The sequence below is a fragment of the Cibotium barometz genome, chromosome 32 (genome assembly GCF_041138505.1).
Source record: "Cibotium barometz isolate CiBa-2024 chromosome 32, ASM4113850v1, whole genome shotgun sequence".
NCBI lineage: Eukaryota > Viridiplantae > Streptophyta > Polypodiopsida > Cyatheales > Cibotiaceae > Cibotium > Cibotium barometz.
In genome coordinates, this window is record NC_141077.1 from 48224452 (window position 1) to 48249947 (window position 25496).

Genomic DNA, 25496 nt, shown 5'->3' on the forward strand with positions numbered 1-25496 from the left:
CTAAAAGGGGAAGATTCAAGAGAACAGGCCCGAACACAAGACAAGTGACAGGTCTGGAACAGCAAAGAGCAGCCAGAGACTGAAGCAGCAAGCAATTGTACACAAGCAGCTTAAAAAGAAACTCCACAACAGTAGCTTCAAGAAAAAATCCACCGCAACAAGCAAGAGAAGAAGCTTCCAGTACTGACAGCACCATCTGCATGTACATAACATCAAACATCACATGGCTCTTAAAACAAAAGCTACAGCCAAATGGCTCTTGTGCACGATATGGGGAAGAAGAACACACGGCATAAGAGCACCCATAGACAAAGGAAGATAGTCTTAATGAGGAGTGGTGGCTTTGGGAACAGCAGAGGGCTCACATGCCTTTTGTTTTTTTCCAGGAAGATCCTGCTATTAGTTACCAATAAAACCGCCAAAATGGCTAAGTACAAATCTGTCTCCAGAGAGAAACGTGGGTCAAGATGAACAAAGGGGAGGAGTGCATTTGGACTCAACCTTGCACTTTCCTTTGGAGCTAATGCTACCTTCTTTTGTTAGCTATGGTTCAGTCAATTCCTTTTGCTTTTCTGCTTGCTCATTGAATCCTTGAAAAAAAGCAGGAAGGGTCTGAGCAAGAAATGCTGAAAACATGGCCATCAAATAGGGAAGATTGAGACCAGATTGTCACCTTGAAAAATCAATTTTTTCACAAGTACTATCATGGTGCTTCATAACAGTCCAGGTACCCTTCATCAGGCCAATATAGCTTTGGTGGTTGGCTCAAAAAGATAGTTATAAATACATGATCTATGCTCTCAATATTTTGGGCCCTTCACATGCCGAGCACTGGGCCAGGCCTCAGGTGCTTGGCCAAAGCTGATTTTGAGCTTCCCCTGGGCTTCGAACAGCCCAAAATCGGCTTCCAAAACCTGCACTTCTCCATCCCATATCTTTAATGCAGTGAACTTGGCTGCCATTGATATCCATAATGCTCCTGTTCCCGGCCTGCATCCCCATAGACCTTTATGCAGGCCTTTGTGCCTCCCAGCACTAACATCTCTCATCATAAGCCTCCCCATTCACTGCCCTAGTGCTTCTCTTCTGGTTCTCCATTCATGGCCTTGTCACTTTGTAGAACAGGGCTCACAAATTCCAATGGCCTCACTCACCCAAATCTACCCTGTACTGTGCCTCAGTAGCCATCGTACATGCAAGTTGGGCATGATTAAATTGACACCTAGTCCATCATAAAGCCACCATTCTTCAATTGGCGAGAACTTTGCCCGTTACTCGAGGTGGCTTCAGAAATCCCCCCTCCACACTAAAAACAGTCGGTGTAAGGCTAATGATGAAGTGCAGGTGTCGAAAGAGGAAATCAATGCAACGAAAAACTTGACAAAACACTACAACTAGTATTTTCTTTCTATTATATCTTGAGCAAATGCTCTATGCATAGAACCTGTGGAAATGACTTAAGGCCCTACTTATGAGTTTTTCCACTGAACCCAACTCGCGCAAAACCTCCATCTGAAATGCAAGCACTGGCTGCCGAGGAAAGATGGTGGAACTGGCTGATTTCCACTGCATTGTTGTATTCAGTGCTCATACTGAACCCCCTATCCTGTACCTTATGTAAGGTACTGTGTGTTCCATTCCGCACCCATACTGCAGAAGTTTCAATTCCAAGGTCATTAGACTCATGCTCTATTTTGATTTATGGATGGAAATACAGAAGGTTACATGTATTCATGGGCCTAAGTTTCCTATTTTAGTTACAATTTCAATTGGACAACCAAACCTAAATTTTTATTGCTTCATATAGGAACCAAGCCGCGCTTCTGGCCAAATTATGGCATGTAGCACCTTTGCCTTGGCCCATTTGGTGACGTAGTCTGAAGCTACCACAATGTATTTATTTCTTCTCAGGGTGACCTTTTTGAAGGCCCCATCAAGTTCAATCCCCACTTCATGAATGGCTATTAGGTTGGTTAGAATTCAAGGGCAGCATGTCACTTGGCATCGGTCTCCCCACTCTTTTGTTGGGGTAAAGGCATTATGCCCACCCTTATAGTGTGTACTAGCCCATAAGTTTTATAGTACATAGAACACTTAGTACTTTTAATGTACTAAGTGCACTATGTGTACTAGAGCAAATATACATGTGAGAGTCACACACTCATACTGTGAGTTGACTTCTCCCCATATGTCTCTCTCTCTCTCTCCCTTCTTCTCTCTGTGTATGTCTCCCACATGAAACCCTAACTCTCTCCCATCAACTGGTATCAGAGCCACAGACTCTCGCAAAGAGGTCGAGACCTTCGTCAGTAATTTGCTTGCAGCCCTTAATCTTCAGCTTGCAGAGGTGGACACAGTGGCGACCAACGAGGAAAAGAGCCTTGTCGCTAATGCTGGTGGTCTTTCGGTCCCCACGGAGAGCAAGCTTGGTGATGCGATCGAAGCGGGTGAAGATTGAGGGCAGATAGGAGATGATCTCGGCGTGAGCGAGAAGGGAGAGGCGTTGGCGCCCCTGGGCCTCCACCGAGTGCCAACGCTTGGAAACCAGTGAGCACTGGTTGCGGTCAGTGGCCCCCATCTTCTGAAACACAAAGGCGAGGCACTCATCTGGAAGCCAGGTAGTGTAGTCCGCAACTGCCACAAGGCGGATAAGCCCACGCAGGTAGTGAACGATGGCTGCCTTCTTCGCCTCGCCAGGAGACGTGGGTTCCCTTATTGGCTCGCATCAACTTTGCGGACTCGTTCCCCTCCGTCGGCTTCCACTTCATAGTCAGTCGCTACCTGCCTTTAGCCACTACACAAACTGTGCAGCCCGACGTCACCTGCACGAATACAGCTGCCCTCTCAATACCTGCACAACAGCAGCATCATCAGTTCACGAATCAGAGCAAATATGACTCCTCCCTTTCTGAAACAAAAATCAGAAATTGTCTGAGGTATTTTGCTTCAACTTTTCATGTCCTTTTTTCATCAATTGAGCAGGTACAGGTCCAAATGGCTCAGATTTTGAGCAAAATTGGCAAAATTGGGTGACATTGGTCACATTCCGGGTCAATTTGCAGGAAATTGGGTGTCAAAATTTGGGGCTTTTGATGTAATTGTGCCATTGGGCATTCATACATGCTGTATGATGTGAGCAATCTCACATTTGGGGCAAAATTGCAAGAAATTGGAGTGCAAATCAAAGGGCTTTTGTGCCAATTGGGTTGATTTGCATGCAGGCACTGGCATTTGATGCTTTGGGCAATGTGTTGATGCCTGTCAAGCACTCAATGTGCCTGTAAATCAAGGGGCTTTTATGTATTGGATGTATATGTGGCCAGGGGGAAGCATTGTGAAGACTATGGATGCCTTCATGTGCATTAATGTACCATTCATTATCAGAAATTAATCTTGAATCAAGGGGCTTTTCAAGATTTTATGCTTGTTGAGCTTGGCAAAGCAACAGGAAAGACTTTTATGCCTTGAACCCTCAAAAATCCACTTGCAGTCAAGGGGCTTTTGCTCAATTTCTGTCCGAGACTGTTGTATGCAGTGGTAGGGACTGTCAAGGTCTGATTTTCACTCATTTGGACAACCAAGAGAGCATTTATTGCTAATGTACTTACTGGTACAGATTTGATACAACTTTGTACAAGTTTTGGCATGGCTGTACATTGATTTGAGTGAGAAAAAGGCTCATTTTCAGCTGCTGTACTTGCCGGTACACATATGGTACATCATTGGTGAGCACTTAGTACTGTTGTACAGTACTTTGGAAGGGGAACAGAGCACATTTAAGGTGCTGTCCTAAATCTGCAGCAACCAGATTTTGGTGATTTTATCACATACAGTGGGTGTAGAGTTGCATTTGTGCTTCCGCAGTGGGAGATGAACTTTGGGAGAACAACTGTGAGCACTTTGTTTGCTTTGGTGCAGTGTTTGCACATCTTGCAGGGAGTCAGGCATTGACAAAGGTTGCATATTGCTATGGCAACCACAAGTGAGATTGTAAACCGGCCTTCAGAAAACGAAGGGCGGTGGAAACAAACACTCGCACATAAAACACTTCAACACCATTGAGGACCTAGAAAAGGAAAACAAACAGGGGGAGCTAGAGTGCTCCTGCAAATAGTACACGGACACCGATTGGCCCCAAATCGCAGTGGCGCCCCTTGCGGTATTTCTTTAATTGATTATAAGAGCTTTGATTACAATATAAGGCTGGGAACTCAGCCGTCCCAATAGAACTCCTGAAGCCTGCAAAGAACCTGCATCTGGCTTCTTGTCCACACGGCATCCACAAACAAGTCCAGCCATTGTTCATATCGAAAGACTCTCACATTGAGTCTGCATACAGAAGCTTTCTCCCATGATCAAGGCTGCCACAACCATCCATAGCCTCTCACACTATGAACAGCATCACACCCTGACACATCCAGTGCTTCTGCATCACAACACAGACTCCCAACTGTCTCTCAAAAGAGTATCACAGCACAGCATACCATACAGTTGACACACCTGTACAAACCCTCTCTACCTTCCAAGGGCACTATCCATCTCTGTCATGGATTCCCTGTCCCTTGTCCTATCAGTAGCAAGGCTGTACCAAGCATGTGTCCACTCCTGTACCTTCTGCCTGCATGTGACCTATCTCCTGGAGAAACCCAAAAACATGTCCCTTCGAGAAAACCTACGACCTGTTTCCACATGAAAACCCTTAGGCCTGTTTCCCTTTGAAACTCTTGTTCTGTTTCCATACATCTAGTTGCCTGTTCCCTCATGAAACATCTGGCAACATAGAGATGCCCATAGCTGTAGTTCCCACTGTTCCTTTCTAGCAGGAAGAAAACAATCTGCTCCATGAGCACGCAGCCATGCGAGCTTGCTTCACTCCCATGCCAAGAAGCATAACCACATGACCTGTACTTGTAGCCAGAAACCCAAGTACATTGCTGAATTTGCAATCAAACAAAAACAGCCCATAAACTGTCCCAAAACAGTCCTGAATCAAAAGCAAAGAGAAACTGAAAGTTCCATCAGTTGAACGCCATCGACATGATGTCTATGTTCATGGAAAACCCAGTCTCTGTCCACCTTTATGCTGACTTTGAATGTACAGATCTGAAAAACAGCCCCGTACCCGTCTGTACCACCTCGGGATACGTGCCAGAAATCGTACTTGCACAAATAGTTGGCTGTCCTGATTCTGGTCGCCTGAATCTGAGTAACCAGGCCTGTCCAGCACCTGTCTGCACCCCTGCAGCAACTGTACTTGCTGTACCTGGCTGCCCGTACACTGTACGGCAGCCGTACAGTACTGTACTCCTGTTGTACCTGCTGGTACAGCCTGACCAGACCTGTGCGCAGAGAATCCAGCAGAATTTAACAGCCGCCTGTGTGTAGCGTGGACCAAGGAAGTGCCTGCAGCCTGTCCGTACAGGCTGTACGGCTGGTTTGCACAGGGAAAACTGCAGCAAAGAGTCTTCAGCAGTCGCCCTTCTCCTTCCACTGCTCCAAAAAGCACACGTGGCCCCAAAATAGCTTATGGGCCACGTTTTCCTCAAAAAAGGCATTAAAATTTACTTTAAAGGTTTTTAAAAACCTTTTAAGTTAAAATTCCTTTGCCCCCTTTCACACATGGGGTTATCCACACATGGGCCTCCATCTTCACTCCCACCTGATGCCATTCACACTGTCCACCATGTCCCCGTGCACATCTGCATCTTGTCCAGAGAAAAACACAGGTTCATGACATACCCCCCTCTTGAAAAATGGCAAGCGTCCTCGATTGCACTCAATGGCACAGTAAAGCATCTCATGAGCAAAGACATCCCATATGGCAAAAACAATGGCCTTCCAATGCATCTGGGTGATAAAATAATCATCCTGCACAATAAGCCATACTGTCCTCTTGCTTGTTCCTTCAGAACCTACAGCAAAAGTCTAAAACCAAATGGAAACACGTTACCTGTGTTAGCCAAAAACGAAACCATGCATCATTCTACATATGACACACATATGCATGACACACATATGCATTCGCAAACAATATGCTCCTCAAAATGCTCTACCTACTCCAAAGTAACAATCTAAGGGCTGCTCGCAAGCCTTACGCCCATGGGCATCCCGCAGGACCCACGACTGAAGGTACAACATGAGCATATGAAAGCACTCAATGCATCCAAACACTACATCTACCAAGTACTTTCCCACATATGTCTCATGGCCATCCCGCAGGAGTCACACCCAGTGGTGCATCCATGCACATAATAAAGCACTTGATGTATCATACCAACATACATGCAGCACATGACACAATGCAGAGTATTTCCCAATGTATTCTCAATGGTACCAGGATCCAAGGGCACCAGAATACAAAAATACCTCTACGTCAAAAAGTGAATGCATACATGCACAAACAGAGTTCGATCCATATATCCATGAACCAAACCAACTCTAGGACTGCTCGCAAGACTTATGTCCTCCATAGAGTTATCCATAGTTGCAGTTAGAGTTCCAGGTGCGCGCGACTGTGAACCATACTCAACCACCATCTCATGTGTCTAGAACACAACATCATAGAAGTCCCATAAGCAGATGTACTGTCAGCCTCAGTACCTTCGGGTGAATACAAAGATGTCACCAAGCGACTCCTAGATAACAAATGAGCCTGTCTGTAACAACAAGAGAGCGGAGGTGCTACCCCCCTCTTGAGCATCAGGCAATGCTCCAGACCTATGCTCTGCTGAACCTGAATGAGCCGTAACAAGAGTCGACTCCAACTCAAAGGCATCAAGATAAAGCTGCAACTCCTGAGGTGAATCTGCTAAGTCACCCTCCTCCATCCACTTCGCATCCATCAGTGAACCTCCTCCATCCACTTCGTATCCATCAGTGAACAGCTCTTGAACTTCACAGGATAGCGACGGGAAACCTTACCCTGTACCTTTCTTTCCTTATGTGCCAGTATAAGCTCAGGAATAAGAACCTCGTCAAGTTCCTCCACTTCCATCTGAGCCTCATCTGATACATCCTCAAGCACCCAAAACCTGCTTGCACTCCACCCAAGTGGTAAGCACAAGTCCTCGATGAAGCATAGTGGATCACCACTAACATAGAAAGAAACTGTCTTCCGAACCCATGAAGCCTCTATGAAGATACCACCGGTGACAAACTGTCGAAAGCCATAGCCTTCAACGCATCTCCTGCACCATAACACTTCAACTGCTTCTTGTTCTTGGCCGACTACTTCTTGTCCTTGGTGTCTTTTCTCCTGAGCTTCATCTTCAGCTCTTGCTCTTCACCTCATATAGGCAAAGACACAAAATCCTGTACTGTGTCCTGCACTTCCTTTTCACTTTCCTCATGTTGAAGCTTTTGATGTGACTCTCATGAGACAACCACGAGCTCACCCCCTTAGGAAAGTTGGCGATTGTCCCGACCAAAGCAACCACGGACTCGCCTCCTTGAGAAAGTCGACGATGTGTCCCGGCAAACAGAACCTTGTAAACCGGCCTTCAGAAAACGAAGGGCGGTGGAAACAAACACTCGCACATAAAACACTTCAACACCATTGAGGACCTAGAAAAGGAAAACAAACAGGAGGAGCTAGAGTGCTCCTGCAAATAGTACACGGACACCGATTGGCCCCAAATCGCAGTGGCGTCCCTTGCGGTATTTCTTTAATTGATTATAAGAGCTTTGATTACAATATAAGGCTGGGAACTCAGCCGTCCCAATAGAACTCCTGAAGCCTGCAAAGAACCTGCATCTGGCTTCTTGTCCACATGGCATCCACAAACAAGTCCAGCCATTGTTCATATCGAAAGACTCTCACATTGAGTCTGCATACAGAAGCTTTCTCCCATGATCAAGGCTGCCACAACCATCCATAGCCTCTCACACTATGAACAGCATCACACCCTGACACATCCAGTGCTTTTGCATCACAACACAGACTCCCAACTGTCTCTCAAAAGAGTATCACAGCACAGCATACCATACAGTTGACACACCTGTACAAACCCTCTCTACCTTCCAAGGGCACTATCCATCTCTGTCATGGATTCCCTGTCCCTTGTCCTATCAATAGCAAGGCTGTACCAAGCATGTGTCCACTCCTGTACCTTCTGCCTGCATGTGACCTATCTCCTGGAGAAACCCAAAAACATGTCCCTTCGAGAAAACCTACGACCTGTTTCCACATGAAAACCCTTAGGTCTGTTTCCCTTTGAAACTCTTGTTCTGTTTCCATACATCTAGTTGCCTGTTCCCTCATGAAACATCTGGCAACATAGAGATGCCCATAGCTGTAGTTCCCACTGTTCCTTTCTAGCAGGAAGAAAACAATCTGCTCCATGAGCACGCAGCCATGCGAGCTTGCTTCACTCCCATGCCAAGAAACATAACCACATGACCTGTACTTGTAGCCAGAAACCCAAGTACATTGCTGAATTTGCAATCAAACAAAAACAGCCCATAAACTGTCCCAAAACAGTCCTGAATCAAAAGCAAAGAGAAACTGAAAGTTCCATCAGTTGAACGCCATCGACATGATGTCTATGTTCATGGAAAACCCAGTCTCTGTCCACCTTTATGCTGACTTTGAATGTACAGATCTGAAAAACAGCCCCGTACCCGTCTGTACCACCTCCGGATACGTGCCAAAAATCGTACTTGCACAAACAGTTGGCTGTCCTGATTCTGGTCGCCTGAATCTGAGTACCCAGGCCTGTCCAGCACCTGTCTGCACCCCTGCAGCAACTGTACTTGCTGTACCTGGCTGCCCGTACACTGTACGGCAGCCGTACAGTACTGTACTCCTGTTGTACCTGCTGGTACAGCCTGACCAGACCTGTGCGCAGAGAATCCAGCAGAATTTAACAGCCGCCTGTGTGTAGCGTGGACCAAGGAAGTGCCTGCAGCCTGTCCGTACAGGCTGTACGGCTGGTTTGCACAGGGAAAACTGCAGCAAAGAGTCTTCAGCAGTCGCCCTTCTCCTTCCACTGCTCCAAAAAGCACACGTGGCCCCAAAATAGCTTATGGGCCACGTTTTCCTCAAAAAAGGCATTAAAATTTACTTTAAAGGTTTTTAAAAACCTTTTAAGTTAAAATTCCTTTGCCCCCTTTCACACATGGGGTTATCCACACATGGGCCTCCATCTTCACTCCCACCTGATGCCATTCACACTGTCCACCATGTCCCCGTGCACATCTGCATCTTGTCCAGAGAAAAACACAGGTTCATGACATGAGAGCTCTTCATTGCTTCACATCAAGAAGCTTGAAGGCTCACATAATTATGACATTTGGCAAGCCCAGTGCTATAATGTGTTGCTCCAGAAGAAGCAGCACAAGCCCATCAAAGAAAGGGGTGTAATGCCCGCTTCTCTTACTGCTGAAGAATGGGAAGATATGGATGAGCTAGCAAGATCCACTATCATGTTGTCTGTGTCAGACACTTTACTTTTCAGCATACGTGAAGAGAAGACAGCTTGGGGAATGTGGCAAAGATTGCAAGACTTGTATGCCAAGCAAAGTGCCTCAAGCAAAGTGTATTGGTTGAAGAAACTCATAGGTCTTCAAATGAAGGAAGGGGCGTCTATGACAACCCATCTAAATGAGTTTAATGGTGTTGTCAGCCAAGTAATCAATCAAAAGTTGGCAATGGACAATGAGTTCAAAGCCACCTTTCTCTTATGCACTTTGCCAGAGAGTTGGGACACATTCAGGACAGCCACTAGCAATTCAAATGCTATGCTGTCATATGCAGATGTGGAGGGTGCTCTCCTTCAAGAGGAGATGAACAGGAAAAACAACTCTGTTGGAAAATCCAATGCAATGAATGCACGTGGGAGATCCTAGCAAAGGGGTAAAAGCCAAGAACGGGGAAGGACCAAGTCCCGCTCCAAAAAGGACTTGGAATGCCATTATTGTGGCAAGAAGGGACATATCAAAAAGCAATGCTACAAATGGAAGAATGATCAAAAAGAAAAGGGCAAAGGAAAAGATAAAGATAAAGATGAAGCCAAAGATGCAAAGTCAAAGGGCAAAAGTGGAGTCAAGATTCAAGAAGTCAATGTGTCACATGCAGGTGACAGTGAGGATGAAGTCCTATTCACGTCTTCACTTGATGCCCATTCACTTCTTGCAGGAGATGGTCATGGTATGCACTCATGGATCATTGATTCAGGTGCCTCCTTTCATGTCACAGGTTGCAGAGACTTGTTTGTCAGGTATACTGCTGGCAATGAAGGAGTAGTTTATTTGGGTGACAACCATGCATGCAAGATTATTGGCAGAGGTGATGTGAGGCTTGTGTTTTCAGATGGCTCACAGCTTATGCTCCATGATGTCAGGCATGTGCCTGAGATCAAGAAGAACCTGCTTTCTACTGGACAGCTTGATGATACTGATTATGTTACCACATTTGGTCGTAGAAAGTGAAAGATTAGTAAGGGCTCACTGGTTGTTGCCAGAGGCTCTAAGGTGGACACTCTTTACTTCATGCATGCTGGTGTTTGTCACCATGTTAATGTAAATGCAACCGAGCTGCCGGAAATCTCTATGTGGCATAGCCGGTTGGGACACATGAGTGTCAAAGGAATGGAGCAATTGTCTCTTTTTGGTTACTTGCCTTCTCTAAAGTTCTCAAGTTTTCAGTTTTGTGAGCATTGTATATATGGCAGGCAACTCCAGTGCCCCCACAAGAAAGCTCTTGGACAGAAAGATGCTCAGTTAGAGCTTGTGCATACAGATGTATGTGAGATGCCTCAGCTTTCTTTTTGGGAGGGGCAAAATATTTTGTCCTTTATTGATGATGCCACACGCAAGGTGTGGGTTTATCCTCTTCGTTTGAAGAGTGATACATTCTCAGTGTTTCAGAAGTTTGTTGCTCATGTTGAGAATCAAACTGGCAAAACACTTAAGGCTTTGCGTTCCGACAATGGTGGAGAGTATATGTCCAAATAGTTTCAGGACTTTTGTGATGCTAAAGGCATCAAGAGGGAGCTCTCTACTCCTTATGATCCTCCACAAAACGGGACAGCAGAGAGGATGAACAGGACCATTCAGGAGAAGGTCCGTTCTATGTTGTCACATGCTGCGTTATCTCATGGTTTTTGGGCTGAAGCTGTTATGACAGCCGTTCATCTTATAAACAGGTCACCTAACACGAGGCTTGGTGGGAAAGTGCCAGAGGAAGTATGGACAGGGAAGCCTCCGTCATACAAACACTTGAGAGTGTTTGGTTGTGTTGCGTACGTGTACATACGCAGGGAAATACGCACCAAACTTGATCCTAAGTCTCACAAATGCATATTCCTAGGATATGGTGACAGAGGTGAAATGGGGTATAGACTTTGGGATCCAGTGAATAGAAAGATTATACGCAGCAATGATGTCATTTTTTATGAAACATGCATGTATAAGGAGCTTGCAAGGCAACAAGAGCCTGGCAGAGTCATCTTTGATGATGATGGACATCATGGACAACAACCAAGGGCTGTAAATCAACCATTACAGCAACAAAACCAGCCCTTAAATGGTGCTGAAAATGACAGCCAGAGATGGCAGAAGATATCCCTATGGATATCCCACAGTTAGAGGAGATACCGGGCATGATATTTCAACCATATGGCATGGAACAGGAGCCACCAATAGGTGATATGCAGGCTGGACAGCAACCTGCAAATGATGGTCATTGGGTACGGAGGTCCACAAGACCCTCCAGAGCCCCTGACAAGTTTGTTCCAGGGGTTGACTACTTGATGCTCACTGACTGTGGGAAGCCCTCTTGTTATAAGGAGGCTTTACAGAGGGCAGACAAGGCTCTTTGGGAGCGTGCTATGAAGTCAGAGATGGATTCTCTGCACAAAAATGGAACATGGAAGTTGGTGCATTTGCCTACAGGCAAGAAGGTTTTGCCATGCAAGTGGGTTTACAGGCTCAAAGTTGCACCTAATGCAAGGCCAAGATACAAAGCCAGGTTAGTGGCTAAGGGCTTCAAGCAGGAATATGGTGTGGACTTTGATGAGATCTTCTCTCCAGTGGTCAAAATGACCACACTTAGAGCTATATTAGCTTTGGTTGCTCATGATGATCTGGATTTGATTCAGATGGATGTGAAGACAGCTTTTCTTCATGATGATCTCGATTTGATTCAGATGGATGTGAAGACTGCTTTTCTTCACGGTGATCTCCATGAGGAGATATATATGCAACAACCAGAGGATTATGCAGTGAATGGAAAAGAGAAGCTTGTATGCAAGCTGAAAAAGAGTCTTTATGGACTCAAACAAGCACCAAGGGAATGGTATCATAAATTTGATACATTCATGAAATCCCAGGATTTCAGGAGAGTGACATAGATCATTGCTTATACACCAAGAAAGCTTTGGATGGCAGTCTATTGATCCTCATCTTGTATGTTGATGATATGTTGATTGCCGGGAAATCTCGTAAAGAGATGGATGCCTTGAAGAAGAGGCTGCATCAGACCTTTGATATGAAGGATTTGGGTGATGCAAATCACGTTTTGGGTATGCGGATACTTCGGGACAGAAATCAACATGTGTTGTATTTGTCTCAGAAGGAATACATTGGCAAAGTTTTGCAGAGGTTCAATATGGATGGGGGAAAGAAGACTAGTACTCCTTTGCCTCCATATGTGAAACTCAGTGCTATGGACAGTCCACAGTCGGATAGTGACAGGGCTGATATGGCCAAGATTCCGTATGCTTCAGCTTGTGGCAGTCTCATGTATGCCATGGTTGCTACCAGGCCGGACATTGCATTTGCAGTGGGAGTGGTTAGTAGATACATGGCCAACCCTGGCAAGAAGCATTGGGAAGCAGTGAAAGGTGTCATGAGATACCTGAAGGGCACACAGGATATGTGCATTTGCTTTGGCAAACAGGATGCATTAGTGCATGGTTACACGGATTCGGATTATGCCGGTCATCCAGATAACCGGAAGTCTACTACCGGTTATGTGTTTACATTCACAGGAGGTGCTGTGTCATGGATATCCAGGATGCAGAAGTGCACTGCCTTATCTACTACTAAGGCCGAGTATATTGTAGCCACAGAGGCTTGCAAGGAGGCATTATGGCTATCTCGGTTAGTGGTTGATTTGGGTTATACAAGGGATATTCCATTGTTGCATTGTGACAGTCAGAGTGCCATCCAGTTGGCAAAGAACCCTGTCTTTCATGCAAGGACGAAGCATGTAGATGTGAAGTATCACTTCATCAGAGAGGTGATAGAGAACAAGCAAATTCAGCTTGTCAAGATTCATACGGATGACAACCCGGCTGATCTGTTGACAAAGAGTTTGCCTCCAGAGCGGTTTGCTCATTGCAGACACTTGATGGACATTGGATGAGGCCAGTTTCAGCCTTGATATGGCCTTGTATATTATCATGTACATGCTGATTTTTTCTTTTCCTTCATTTAAGGGCACCTTGCCTTTAAGTGGGAGGTTGTTGGGGTAAAGGCATTATGCCCACCCTTATAGTGTGTACTAGCCCATAAGTTTTATAGTACATAGTACACTTAGTACTTTTGATGTACTAAGTGCACTATGTGTACTAGAGCAAATATACATGTGTGATAGGGGAGTCACACACTCATACTGTGAGTTGACTTATCCCCATATGTCTCTCTCTCTCTCTCTCCCTTCTTCTCTCTGTGTATGTCTCCCACATGAAACCCTAACTCTCTCCCATCATCTTTGCCATGTGTTGCATTGGTTGCAGCATCCTCGTACACCGTACTTAGGTACTTATCCCCAATCACGACTTCCTTGGTTCGTTTATTGTACACAGCGCACTTAACCACTATGCTGCACACATGGCTGCTGACACTCAGAGGAAAATGATGAGTAAGGAGACTAAAGCCCTCTTTAATAGGAGGTCAGGGTGTAACTATTTGGCCATCCTAGCTCTATTTCACATGATAGAACCCTTGTCCGGACACCAAACACGTGGAAGAAGGCATGGGGACAGGGACTGTAAGGTTTGCTCAAGAAAAAGCACCGATCTTGGCCAAAAAGCAAGAAAAAGCAAAAACTCAAACTAGGTTGACCGCGAGCCAAGCGCACCACTAATTTGAAGCTTATATTGCCCCTCGTCTTATCAATACAAGAACCTACAAAGGTTTCTCCTTAGAAAACCTCCAATCAAGACAGAGTTACAAGAAACTGCCACAATGGCACCTCTACATCTATGAAACGGTGTTTCCCCTTTGCTTGCAGAATGACAGCACGGGAAACGTTTCCCTTGTAACACCTTATGTTTCCCCTCCAAAACTGGCATTATTAGCTTCTCTCTTGTTCCTTCTTCCTTACTGATCTCCAATCATTTAATTTCTTGATTTCTTACATCTCAATGTCTCTTCCTCTACTTATACTTCCTCCTCCTTATCTTACATCTCCCTTGCTGGCATAGCATTTCTCCATTTCAGGACTCTAAAATTGCCATTTCTGTTTCCCATAAAAAGAATCAAGCACCTCCTGATAAAGTCAAGTACCTTCGACCAAAGTACTTGTCACGTGCATCCCCGCACTTGGATGCTACCTAGGCATACTTCACCAACAAGTGCAAGGCCTTGAGGTGGACACCAAGCATATTCATTATCAGCCCTTATGTAGGGACAAGTCGAATGTGTACCACCAAGTCGGTGTGTGCATGTGCAGTGTACCGTGTGATGCTTGTCAAGCACACTTGTACCCTCATGTATGGTGTAAATGGGTCACATCCTCCCACGCACTTATTAGAAAACTTGGTCGGGTGCGGGTGCCTATCATCCTAAGAGAATCATTCGACAATGTCTAGTGTGTGTGTAAACCCTTGCATTGGGGGATATGGCACGCTCCAGCTCCATGCCCCAAAGGAGTTCTTAGCGAGAGAGCTCAATCCATTCTGCGAGCCAAACGTCCCGGACCCAAACCATCAGGTCCCTCCACCACACACAGACATTCGTGAGGTTCTCCACCAACATGACACGCTCCCATCACAAAGGCCTGACATTCACTCCACCATCAGATCAGTTCTGGCCAAGGCGGGTATTCTCACTCTACACGTGATCATATGTTGATCACATGTAATGTTAGATGTTTTCATTTTACTTTTTCTTTCAGTTTTCCATGGCTCAGTATATCCATGTTACCATTGTATTACTTTTGGTCTTATAAGCCCTTGGGGTCTTCCGTAGACGTTAATATAACACTCTCTCTCTCTCTCTCTCTCTCTCTCTCTGTGTGCCCGCTGTGCTGGCCTGCTCGCGCTACGCGCTGGTGGCCTCTCCCTGTTCGTATCCACCCGCTCGTGCTGCTCTGCTCACGCTGCCCTGTCCACGCTGTGTTGCGCACCCCCCTATTGTGCTGCGCTTGGCTGTGCTCACACTGTGCACCCTGCCCGCTGTGCTGGCCTGCTCGCACTACGCGCTGGTGGCCTCTCCCTGTTCGTATCCACCCGCCCGTGCTGCTCTGCTTGCGCTGCCCTGTCCACGCTGTGCTCGCACTGTGCACGCTGCCCGCTGGTCCTGTCATCTCCCTAATCCCAGTCACCCTTCGTCAAGGCAGCAACATAGCTCTCTCTCTCTCTCTCTCTCTCTCTCTCTCGCTCTCGCTCTCGCTCTCGCTCTCGCTCTCGCTCTCGCTCTCGCTCGCTACTCCCTGCCTGTGGGAAGCGCTTCAAAGTAATCTCAACAAATGGCTCCGAGTCTTCAAGAGAAGCTCGAGGCCCTCAAGACGGCAATGAAGGCACTAATCAAGGAGAACAAGAAGACATTCGATTCCAACCTCAATGAGGTGGAGAACAAATTACACCGGCACATCATGGCCCTCGAAGCACGGGTCATGGACCTTGAACAACAGAACACGGCACTCAAGGAGGAGGTGACTGCATTGAAAGTGGAACTAGTAGCCGTCAAGAACACCGAGAAGGAAGCAGGGGAGATCAATGACAACACTCTCACGGCCATCAAAGAAGAGATCTCCAAGGAGATCACAAAGGACATGGAGGGAAAACTCGAAGCCAAGCAGTCAGGATGGGTTGAAGTGGTGAAAAAGAACATCCATAAAGAAGTGAGGGAGGAGACTCAAAGGGAAGAACACCAAATCATTCACACCACCATTGAGGAGGAGAAGATGAGGCATGCCCGCCGCCTCAACATTCGAGTCACAAGTATAGCCGAGACACCCGACCCCACTCCCGAGAAAGATGGACAGCTTCTATGCATGAAGCTCGGCTACAAGGAAGAGGACCCTCTCCCCTTCACCAAAGCATGGAGAGCTGGGAAAGACTCAACACGCAAACAAGCCCTCATCCTACAGTTTGCAGGAGAGGCGGAGAGGGTCACCTTCATGAGGAAGAGAGTGATTCTACGAGGATTACATGGAGATCCCATCTATTTGGATGACGACCTTACAAGGATGCAGATAGAACACAGGAAAACATGCATTCCGAGAGTCCTACAGGCCCGGAAAGAGGGCAAGAGAGCATTCTATCGCGATGGCCATGTCATCATCGATGGCAAGGACACTGATTAGCGCCAGGCAGCCTATGGGACATCAGCTATGGAGGATCCAGATTCACAGATACACATAGCAGTTTGGAACTGCAATGAAACACTTTGGACACATCCTGGGAGGATGGAGGAGGTCATGGAGGGGCGGGACATCATACTTACAGAGATGCACCAGAGCCCAGAGAGGGGGCTACCCAAAGTAGAGGACCACACGGTAGAGCACATCGAGAGGATTTGGAGGTATAGCAATACTCTTCAAGCGAGAGCTACACTACAGGTGGTAGCACGTGACCAGGAGGCTAGATACATGTGGATTAGACTACAACTCTCAGCAAACAGGGTGTTATACATTGCTCTATGCTACTTCTCTCCTACAGGATCGAGATATGCCATGACAGCAGAGGAGGAGAGTAGAGGGGAGGAGAAGGACACAGGGCCATTGGGAGAGTCACCATACGCAGCCCTTTCAGATGAGATCATACACTACTCCAACCTGGGGGAAGTCCTCCTGATGGGGGACTTCAATGCACGGACACAGAGCCAACAGTGCAACATTTATGATTTCAAGCACCCCGAGATGATGCACACACTAGAGGTGGAGGACACGCGAGCTTGCAGGGTGTCAGAGGACATGGGGCCGGATAACACCAGATATGGTCATCGCTTACTTGAGCTGGGAGCGCGACACCATCTCATTATTTATAACGAGATGAGACAATGGCAGGATTCAGGAGCACTAACATGCTTTCCACGATCGGGGGGGGGGTAGCATAGTGAACTACATCATGGGGTCCATAGAGACCACACAAGCAGTGACATCTTTCACCATCCCCCCCTGTCCTATTGGTGCAAATCACACGTACCTCTTACTGTCACTGGCAAGCTCCACACCAGCACCCACACAGCCCACATAGGCATCGCATACAACTTTCTACTTCACCCATGACTTGGCAGACATATATGAGCATCATGTATATGTATTATGACGTGCTATTCCAGATGGATCCCCTGTCACCTCTAAACACACTCACCACCCAGCTGTCATCTCTACTACATACGGCCGCCATCCGCAGCTTCCCCCGTCATACACACATTGCACACACACATAGATCTGGGAGCATGCCCCAGAATCTGTGGTATGATGATGAGTGCAAAGAGCTATATAGACACCTCCGTGCCCAGAGAGCACTGGGGACCATTACACAGAGACAGGCGAGCCGACAGATGAGGACCCTCACACGCCATAAGAGGTGTGCATATGAGGAGACACAGTACTGGGATATATACCACCTACTCATTAGCAAAGATGCAGCCACTGCATGGCGCAGGATGAGAGAGCCTTGCCCTCGTACCCCGATTGAGGATCCACACACATGGCACACATATGCAAAGAGCCTCTACCATATCCCTCAGCAGCCGCTCATACCACAGCCACAGGAGTCCCGCCTTACCACCTCTACTTTCTTTAACACCTCGATGGTAGAGAGAGCTATCCGCCGGTTACAGCATGGGAGATCGACTGACCACACAGGTATACGGAGTGAGCATCTTATTTATGCAACTGACACATTGGGACCCTGTGTTGCTCACCTCTTTAATAGGGCACTAGTGGAGGGCCTACCAACTGAGTGGACTATGCAGACCATCGTGCCTCTCCACAAAGCAGGAGACATGCTAGACCCCAGCAAATACAAGACTATCATGATTGGTCATACATTGGCCAAACTTTATGGCGCAATGCTCGAGGCAGAGTTGAGCTCATATGCAGAGAAGGAGGGACTACGACACCAGGGCACGCTGGATTCCGACGAGCTTTCTCCACTATTGACCATATATTCACTCTGAGATGTCTGATTGACCAGGCTAGGGCGCGGGAGAAGAGATTATACTACTGCTTTGTGGATTTCCGCAAATCATTTGACATGGTGCCACGAGAGAGACTCTTCTAGCGCCTACAGTCATTGGGGATCCCATCAGAGATGATTTGGGGCATCTATGCTTCATATGAGCAGGTCCTCGGGCGCATACGATGCCCCGGGGGGCTATCTGATGTTATTGCTAGCACCATAGGTGTGAAGCAAGGATGCCCACTCTCTCCTACACTATTTGGGCTATATACATCGATGAGGTGGCTGACTTCATTGGTCACGTTGGTGGAGACGGGGTGGACATCTCAGGTACCACGCAAATTTGGCCAGTTCTTGTTAGAGACACAGCGCCACAGAGAGACACTGATACGGACTCATACCACAAGGAGAGGTGGGCGACAGCTCCAGCTCACTGATTTCTTCCAGAGATCTATCCCAGTGCCTACCCTGACACAGGAGGGGGTACTGCGGACCTCCGAGACCGAGAGCACCAGGCTACCAGACTCCCAGACTACATCAGAGGGAGATCATAGAGATACGGGCTCGACATCAGCACCATATCCAGGAGCGGCTAGCTCAATTACTCTCACACCCGGAGATCATGCTCCGAGGTATTTTTGCCTCGCCATCGCCTATGTATCACATATTACACCCCCATTATGGTACTGGTTGGAGCTAGACAGATTTGCATTGCATTCTTGTATACCCTACGCATATAGGTTGCATATTGAGCCTCTAGCAGTAGTGCTCCATCCATCACACCCCCCGACTAGCTCAGTACTTTCATACTTTATTTCATGTTCATTTTGTCCTTTTTTTTTTGGACATCCAGAAGACATTGACAATTGTACATTGATTTGTCTCATAGGTCGAGTTCGGCCTCTAGTAGACGTTAATACAGCTTTCTTTCTTCTTTCTTTCTCTCTCTCTCTCTCTCTCAGCCAGCTCTCCTTGCACCACGTCAACCTACATGGTATCAGAGCCACGCTAGCTCCTGTCCTCAAATCTCTGCTACCTGATGCAGCCTGCCACCATCAGGCTGGTGCCAGCCCTGACCGCCGTATGACAGCAGCCTGGCGCTCCCTTCTCCCGCGCCGCTGCCTCTGCCTCCTCACTGCACCAGCAGCAGCATCGCCTCCACCTGCGCTAGCTACCTGTACATCTGCAGCTACTTGCGGCAGCCTGCTACAGCTTTTCCCGCCCACTGGCTCCCTACTGCTAGTGCTGGCACTGCCAGCCTCCATCAGTGTTGCTAGCGCCACCCTCCATCAGTGCTGCCTCTGCCCATCTCCTCGTAATGCAACACCTAGTCCAGCTGCCTCCACCGCCACTTGTTGCCGCTGCAGTTGACATCACCTCATAGCACCAACCTGTGCACAGCATCAACTAAGCTCCCTGTCCAAATCAGCACTTGTTCTCGCAAATTCCACGTCATCAAAATATAGGGCATTTCATCAATAAGATGATTCCCATCAAATTGATGCTATTATTTAGCAAACAATTTGAAGGATTCCCAAAAATCAAGCAAAATCAACAAATTGAAGCTTTTGCACATTTCAATTTTGGGGGTTTCTTCAAAATTGAACATGCCGCATCAAATCGATGACATGCCAGCTGCATTGGCATGGATTGTCACCAGAAGAGACCGTTCTTCATCAACATACCCCGGAAAGTTGTTTAACTTCCAAATCAACCTACATTTGATGTTTTTATGTGTGGGTCAAGGATTCTCTGCCCGGGATGTCCCCAAAAAACTGAATTAAATAATCCAATGTGTGTTTTTTATAATGTAATGCCTTGTTTCTATAAAGGCATCATTTCTGTGTCATACTTTGCTTAGAGCCAAGAGGTTGTATTTGGTAGTGTGATGTATGCAGAGTCCAATGTGGTCAAGTTCTTATACTATCAGGCTCAACATGAGAGTTTGTGTCACCATTTGGCCACCCAATTCGTCCACCCGTGCTTTCTCATCATGTATGTACATTGGATTGGTGTCCATGGTAGTTGTATATGCCGGGGACTGATGCCACTCATGTGATACTGTGGACTTGGCTTTCTGTTGGGACTTGTACCTTTAAGTACATGCCCGGAAATGCCTGGAGGATTGGTGTTCTATTGGGTCTGGTACCTCGTGTACTTGCCTTGAGCACGTCTATTTTGGTATAGTCTCATGAACGGAGATTGTCCATACCAATGCTGCATTGCATAGCATCTTTATGTACTTGCTTGCAATTGAAATTGCATGCTGTTTATGTGGCATGTGACAGGTGGTAAGTATTGGTCATAAACCTAGCCTTAGGAGTTCGCACTAATTTATAAGTGAGTATGTACACACTTCATTAAGTTTTGGACAGCCAAAACTCACTTATAAATTATGACCAGCACGGTGTTCACACACACTGATATCCCGAGGTGGACAAAACCCAATGTCCACTGCCCAGACCTTATCCCCTTTGTACAAAGGGAGTAACCAGCCATGTGTCCACTCTAGCTTGCTCCACAAAGCACCTGCCTGTCACCTACACTGGACAACTCACCACCTCACTCCTCCTCCTGTCTCTAGAGATTGGCACCTCCTTCATGAGGGCATTTGGGTTGTATTTTCTGCACTTTCTCCTTCCCAACTCCATATCCAAGCTTGCTAAGGTGTTTCTCAAGCTTCCAAGTGTATTTCCAGGTGCTAATCACTCTCCTACACACTCCCAATGACTAAAATTCAACAAAACAGCTCTCTTTATTGCTGTAATTTCTGGTCTTTTGCTGAAAACCCTAATTACAGCCCTCCTTTCTCAAGTTGAATCATAGGGGAAGCTTTCCCAGGGTTCCCTTCATCCTCTTGAAGACTTTTGTCCGCGAAGAAATGCGACAAATCGAAGATCTAATCACTCCAAGGACTTCCATCGCGAAGACTTCCGCTATCATCGACTCTACTTGCACTTGGTAAGCTTTTATGCTTAAATATGGAAGCAAGTAGCAGGAGGGAGGAACCGGATTACAAGATCACATACCCTGTGTAGTATCTCTTGTCCTACGTGCTCTCTTGCAGATTGTTGCTACCATGTGTTGGTGGAACAATAGAGAGCAGATGGTAGGGAACATGGGCACTTGAGAGGGTAGTGTGAGATGCAAGTCTACATCGACAACCACTTGTTTGCAATACTCTATTCATATGCATTGGTATGGAAATCTCGTGTGTCACTGAGGCGGAAAGAAAGAAAAGGTCTCAATCGGGATTGCAACCCGTGTACAAAGCGGGACTACAAATGTATCTTGGTCACACCTTACACCAATTAATCGCAGCCGCCACTACCACCGAGCAATTGGAACTCAAATTGAGTCGATCCAATAAGACTAAACCCTCATTTCAAGGCAAAGAGAGAGCTGTCCAAAACCTGCAAAATAATGGACAGCCACCTAAAAAGGACCAAAACCAAGATAAAAATGGTCCAAAGGCTGAAAATAACACTACCAAGAAACGTCCCTTCAAAATGAGAGACTATGATATCACTCCGGAGTAGAAAAAGTAATATATGAGCGACGGAAAATGCTTTACTTATGGTAGCACCAAGCATATTGCAAAGACATGCCCAAACAAGAAGAAGCATGATAATGCAAATGCATCAAAGCCTAATGTGCATATGGTTCCGGATGTGCAAGGCAACACTTCACATGATAGCAAAGACAAGGTTGTATGTAAAGCTTGGGGACAGCTTAAGGATCAGCCCGCTTTGTTCATGTTTGATGATTGTGCAACTGAGAACTTCATATCTACATAGATGGCAGTTGCTTTGGGTATTGAAGTGGAGGACATTGGTCCTTAAATTGAAGGAGGGACTGCCTTTGTTGGTAGAGAAGTGCAAGTCATGCCTATTATTGGCAAGTTGCGCATACACATTCAAGGCTATGTGGATCATGAGGATTTTCTTGTGGCGCCTTTGAATGGCTGTGATGTATTGCTTGGAAAGCCTTGGCATATACGTATTGATCCGTGCAAGGCTTACAAGTCCAACAGGATCACCTTCATGCATAAAGACCGAGAGCATGTAATTGATGCTGGTGAAGAGGGTGATACCATTCTCCTTGTATCTCATGTACAAATTAAGAAAGTAATGAAAAAGAGTGTTTTTGCGTACTTGATTTTTGTGCGGGATCATGTTAAGGAAAATAATGTACATGTAAACACTCTTAGTAATGATAGATTGAAATTCTTGCAAGAGTACAATGATTGTTTTGTTGATGACTAACCAAATGAGTTGCCACCCGTACGACCGGAACATCATTGCATTGATCTTGTACCGGGTAGCTCACCACCTAATAGGACAGCCTATCGTGTAAGTGCATCCCAAAAAGAGGAGATCATGGAGCAAGTAAATGAGCATCTTGAGAAGGGTTTGGTTCAGCCAAGCTCTTCTCCATATTGTTCACCCGTCCTCTTGGTTCAAAAGAAGGATGGATCCTTTCGTATGTGTGGATTATAGAGCTTTGAATAAGCTTACCATCAAGAATCGATTTCCGATTCCACGCATAGACGACATCCTTGACAAGTTGAAAGGATCGGCATGCTTTAGCCGAACTGATCTCAATCAAGTGCGTGTAGTGCCTGAGGATGTACACAAAACTGCTTTCAGGATAGCATTTGGGCTTTATGAGTATCTTGTTATGCCTTTTGGTCTTACAAATACCCCAGCTACATTCAATAGAATGATGGATCGCATATTCTGTGGGTACAGGAAATTTACAAGTGTCTTCTTTGATGACATTCTAGTCTTCTCGAAGACCGAAGAAGAGCATAGAGCTCATTTGGTCATTGTTTCTGAAGAACTCCGTAAGCATAAACTCTTCATAAATGTAAAGAAGAGTGAGTTCTTCTTGTCAGAGATGCATTATCTTGGGCATATTGTGTCCAAAGATGGAGTGCGGATGGATCCTGCAAGGATTGATGCAATTCGGAATTGGCCCGAATTGAGTTCGGTGCATGAGATCCGTAGTTTTCTTGGATTATGCTCTTACTACCGCAGGTTCATTCGGCACTTTGCATGGATTGCTTCTCCTTTGCATGATTCAAATGGACTAATGTAGAGAGGGATGCATTCCTCAAATTGAAAGATGCAACTACTCATGGTCCAGTGTTGATCATTCCGGATTTGCAAAAGCCTTTTAGTGTGGAATGTGATGCATCTGGAAATTGCATAGGAGCTGTCCTAAATCAAGAGGGACATGCGGTGGTTTATGAGAGCCGTAGATTGCATGATGCAGAGCTATCTCTTGGCATTTATAAGAATGAGCTCTTGGCTGTAATTCATGCACTTACTATATGGAAACATTACCTTTTTGGGACTGATTTCACTGTGAAAACAGATCACCAGAGTTTAAGGTATTTTCTTACCCAAACTAAATTGTCAGAGAAGCATATGAGGATGACCAATTTCCTCTCTATGTTTCATTTTCAGATCTTGCACACCCTAAGAAAGAAGAATGTAGTGGTAGATGCATTGTCACAAAAGCCGTATATAGCAGCTATCTCGGTTGCCTCTCATGGGGACTTGTCTACCATGCATGATTTGTATCATACGGATGCTGATTTTGCCACTATCTGGGCTGATTTGATGGCTGGTCATGCACATGCCTCATATGTGATCAAAGAAGGTTATCTCATGAAAGATAATTGCCTATATGTGGTGTCTGACATGAGGCAAAAGATTTTGGATGAGTGCCATGCTCCTCCATCTACTGGTCATAGAGACATAATGCCTACTACGCACATGATTGAGCGGTATTTCTTTTGGCCAGGTATGCAGAAGGACATAGAGACACATGTATGTGAATGTATCACCTGTCAAAAGGTGAAATTTGATAAGCAAAAGGCACCAGGCTTGCTTCAGCCATTGCCTATTCCCACGCAACCATGGGAAAGTATTACAATGGATTTCATTATGGACTTGCCACGGACCCAATAGGGTAATGATGCAATTTGGACAATTGTGGACAGGTTTAGCAAGCAAGCTCACTTCTTGCCGGTCAAAAAGACCATCAAAGCTGAGCATATAGTTAAAATATATCTTGTATAAGTGTTCAAGCATCATGGAATTGCCGAAGTCCATTGTGGGGAATAGAGATCCCAGGACTACAAGTCTCTTTTGGCGGGCCTTATTTAATAACATGGGCACCAAATTGGACTTCTCATCGGCTTATCACCCTCAAACGGATGGCCAAAGTGAGGCTTCAAATTCAGCCGTGTTGGATCTCTTGAAATATTATTCTCCTCCTCTCTCTAGAGATTGGCACCTCCTTCATGAGAGCATTTGGGCTGTATTTTCTGCACTTTCTTCTTCCCAACTCCATATCCAAGCTTGCTAAGGTGTTTCTCAAGCTTCCAAGAGTGTTTCCGGGTGCTAATCACTCTCTTACACACTCCCAATGACTGAAATTCAACAAAACAGCTTTCTTTATTGCTGTAATTTCTGGTCTTTTTGCTGAAAACCCTAATTTCAGCCCTCCTTTCTCAAGTTGAACCATGGGGGAAGCTTTCCCAGGGTTCCCTTCATCCTCTTGAAGACTTTTGTCACGAAGAAATGCGACAAATCGAAGATCTCATCACTCCAAGGACTTCCTTCGCGAAGACTTCCGCTGTCATCGACTCTACTTGCAATTGGTAAGCTTTTATGCTTAAATATGGAAGCAAGTAGCAGGAGGGAGAAACTGGATTACAAGATCACATACCCTGTGTAGTGTCTCGTCTTACATGCTCTCTTGAAGATTGTTGCTACCATGTGTTGGTGGAACAACAGAGAGCAGATGGTAGAGAACATGGGTACGTGAGGGGATAGTGTGAGATGTAAGTCTACATCGACAACCACTTGTTTGCAATACTATATTCATATGCAATGGTATGGAAATCTGGTCAGAAATGCCCATGACACTATGTACTTGATTCTCCCAAGATCAATATACTTTATTTGAAAAAGGGGCCGGCCGTTCCGGCTCATTGTGTGTCTCTTGTCAATTCAACAAATTACTTCTTGTATTGAGCATGTGACTATCAAATCTTAGTGTATTTAAGTGTATTGATTAGCATTGTGTTCAACCAAGTTACAGTTCGTGTGTTGGCACACTCTG

The 25496-nt window shown here is 46.0% G+C and overlaps 2 protein-coding genes across 5 annotated transcripts in view; both read right to left on the reverse strand.

Moving 5' to 3' along the window:
- LOC147620277 (uncharacterized) overlaps positions 1-25496 on the reverse strand; it is a 58471-nt gene that overhangs the window by 4510 nt on the left and 28465 nt on the right. For 2 of the 4 annotated variants that reach the window (XR_015261769.1, XR_015261766.1), the window contains exon 14: positions 168-1650. The exons of 1 other annotated variant lie outside the window; for it this stretch is intronic. The gene's annotated coding sequence lies outside the window, so the exon portion shown is untranslated. Of the gene's footprint in view, positions 1-167; positions 1651-25496 lie in introns of those variants that run through there. One more of the 4 variants, XR_015261767.1, reaches the window with a different exon arrangement.
- LOC147620278 (uncharacterized) lies at positions 306-19624 on the reverse strand. Its single transcript, XM_086772611.1, has 4 exons — positions 19437-19624; positions 5317-5339; positions 2782-2851; positions 306-2726 (listed from the first exon to the last, which is right to left on the reverse strand). Exons 1-4 carry the CDS (start codon positions 19622-19624, stop codon positions 2258-2260), a joined length of 750 nt encoding a protein of 249 aa, XP_086628737.1. The 3' UTR covers positions 306-2257.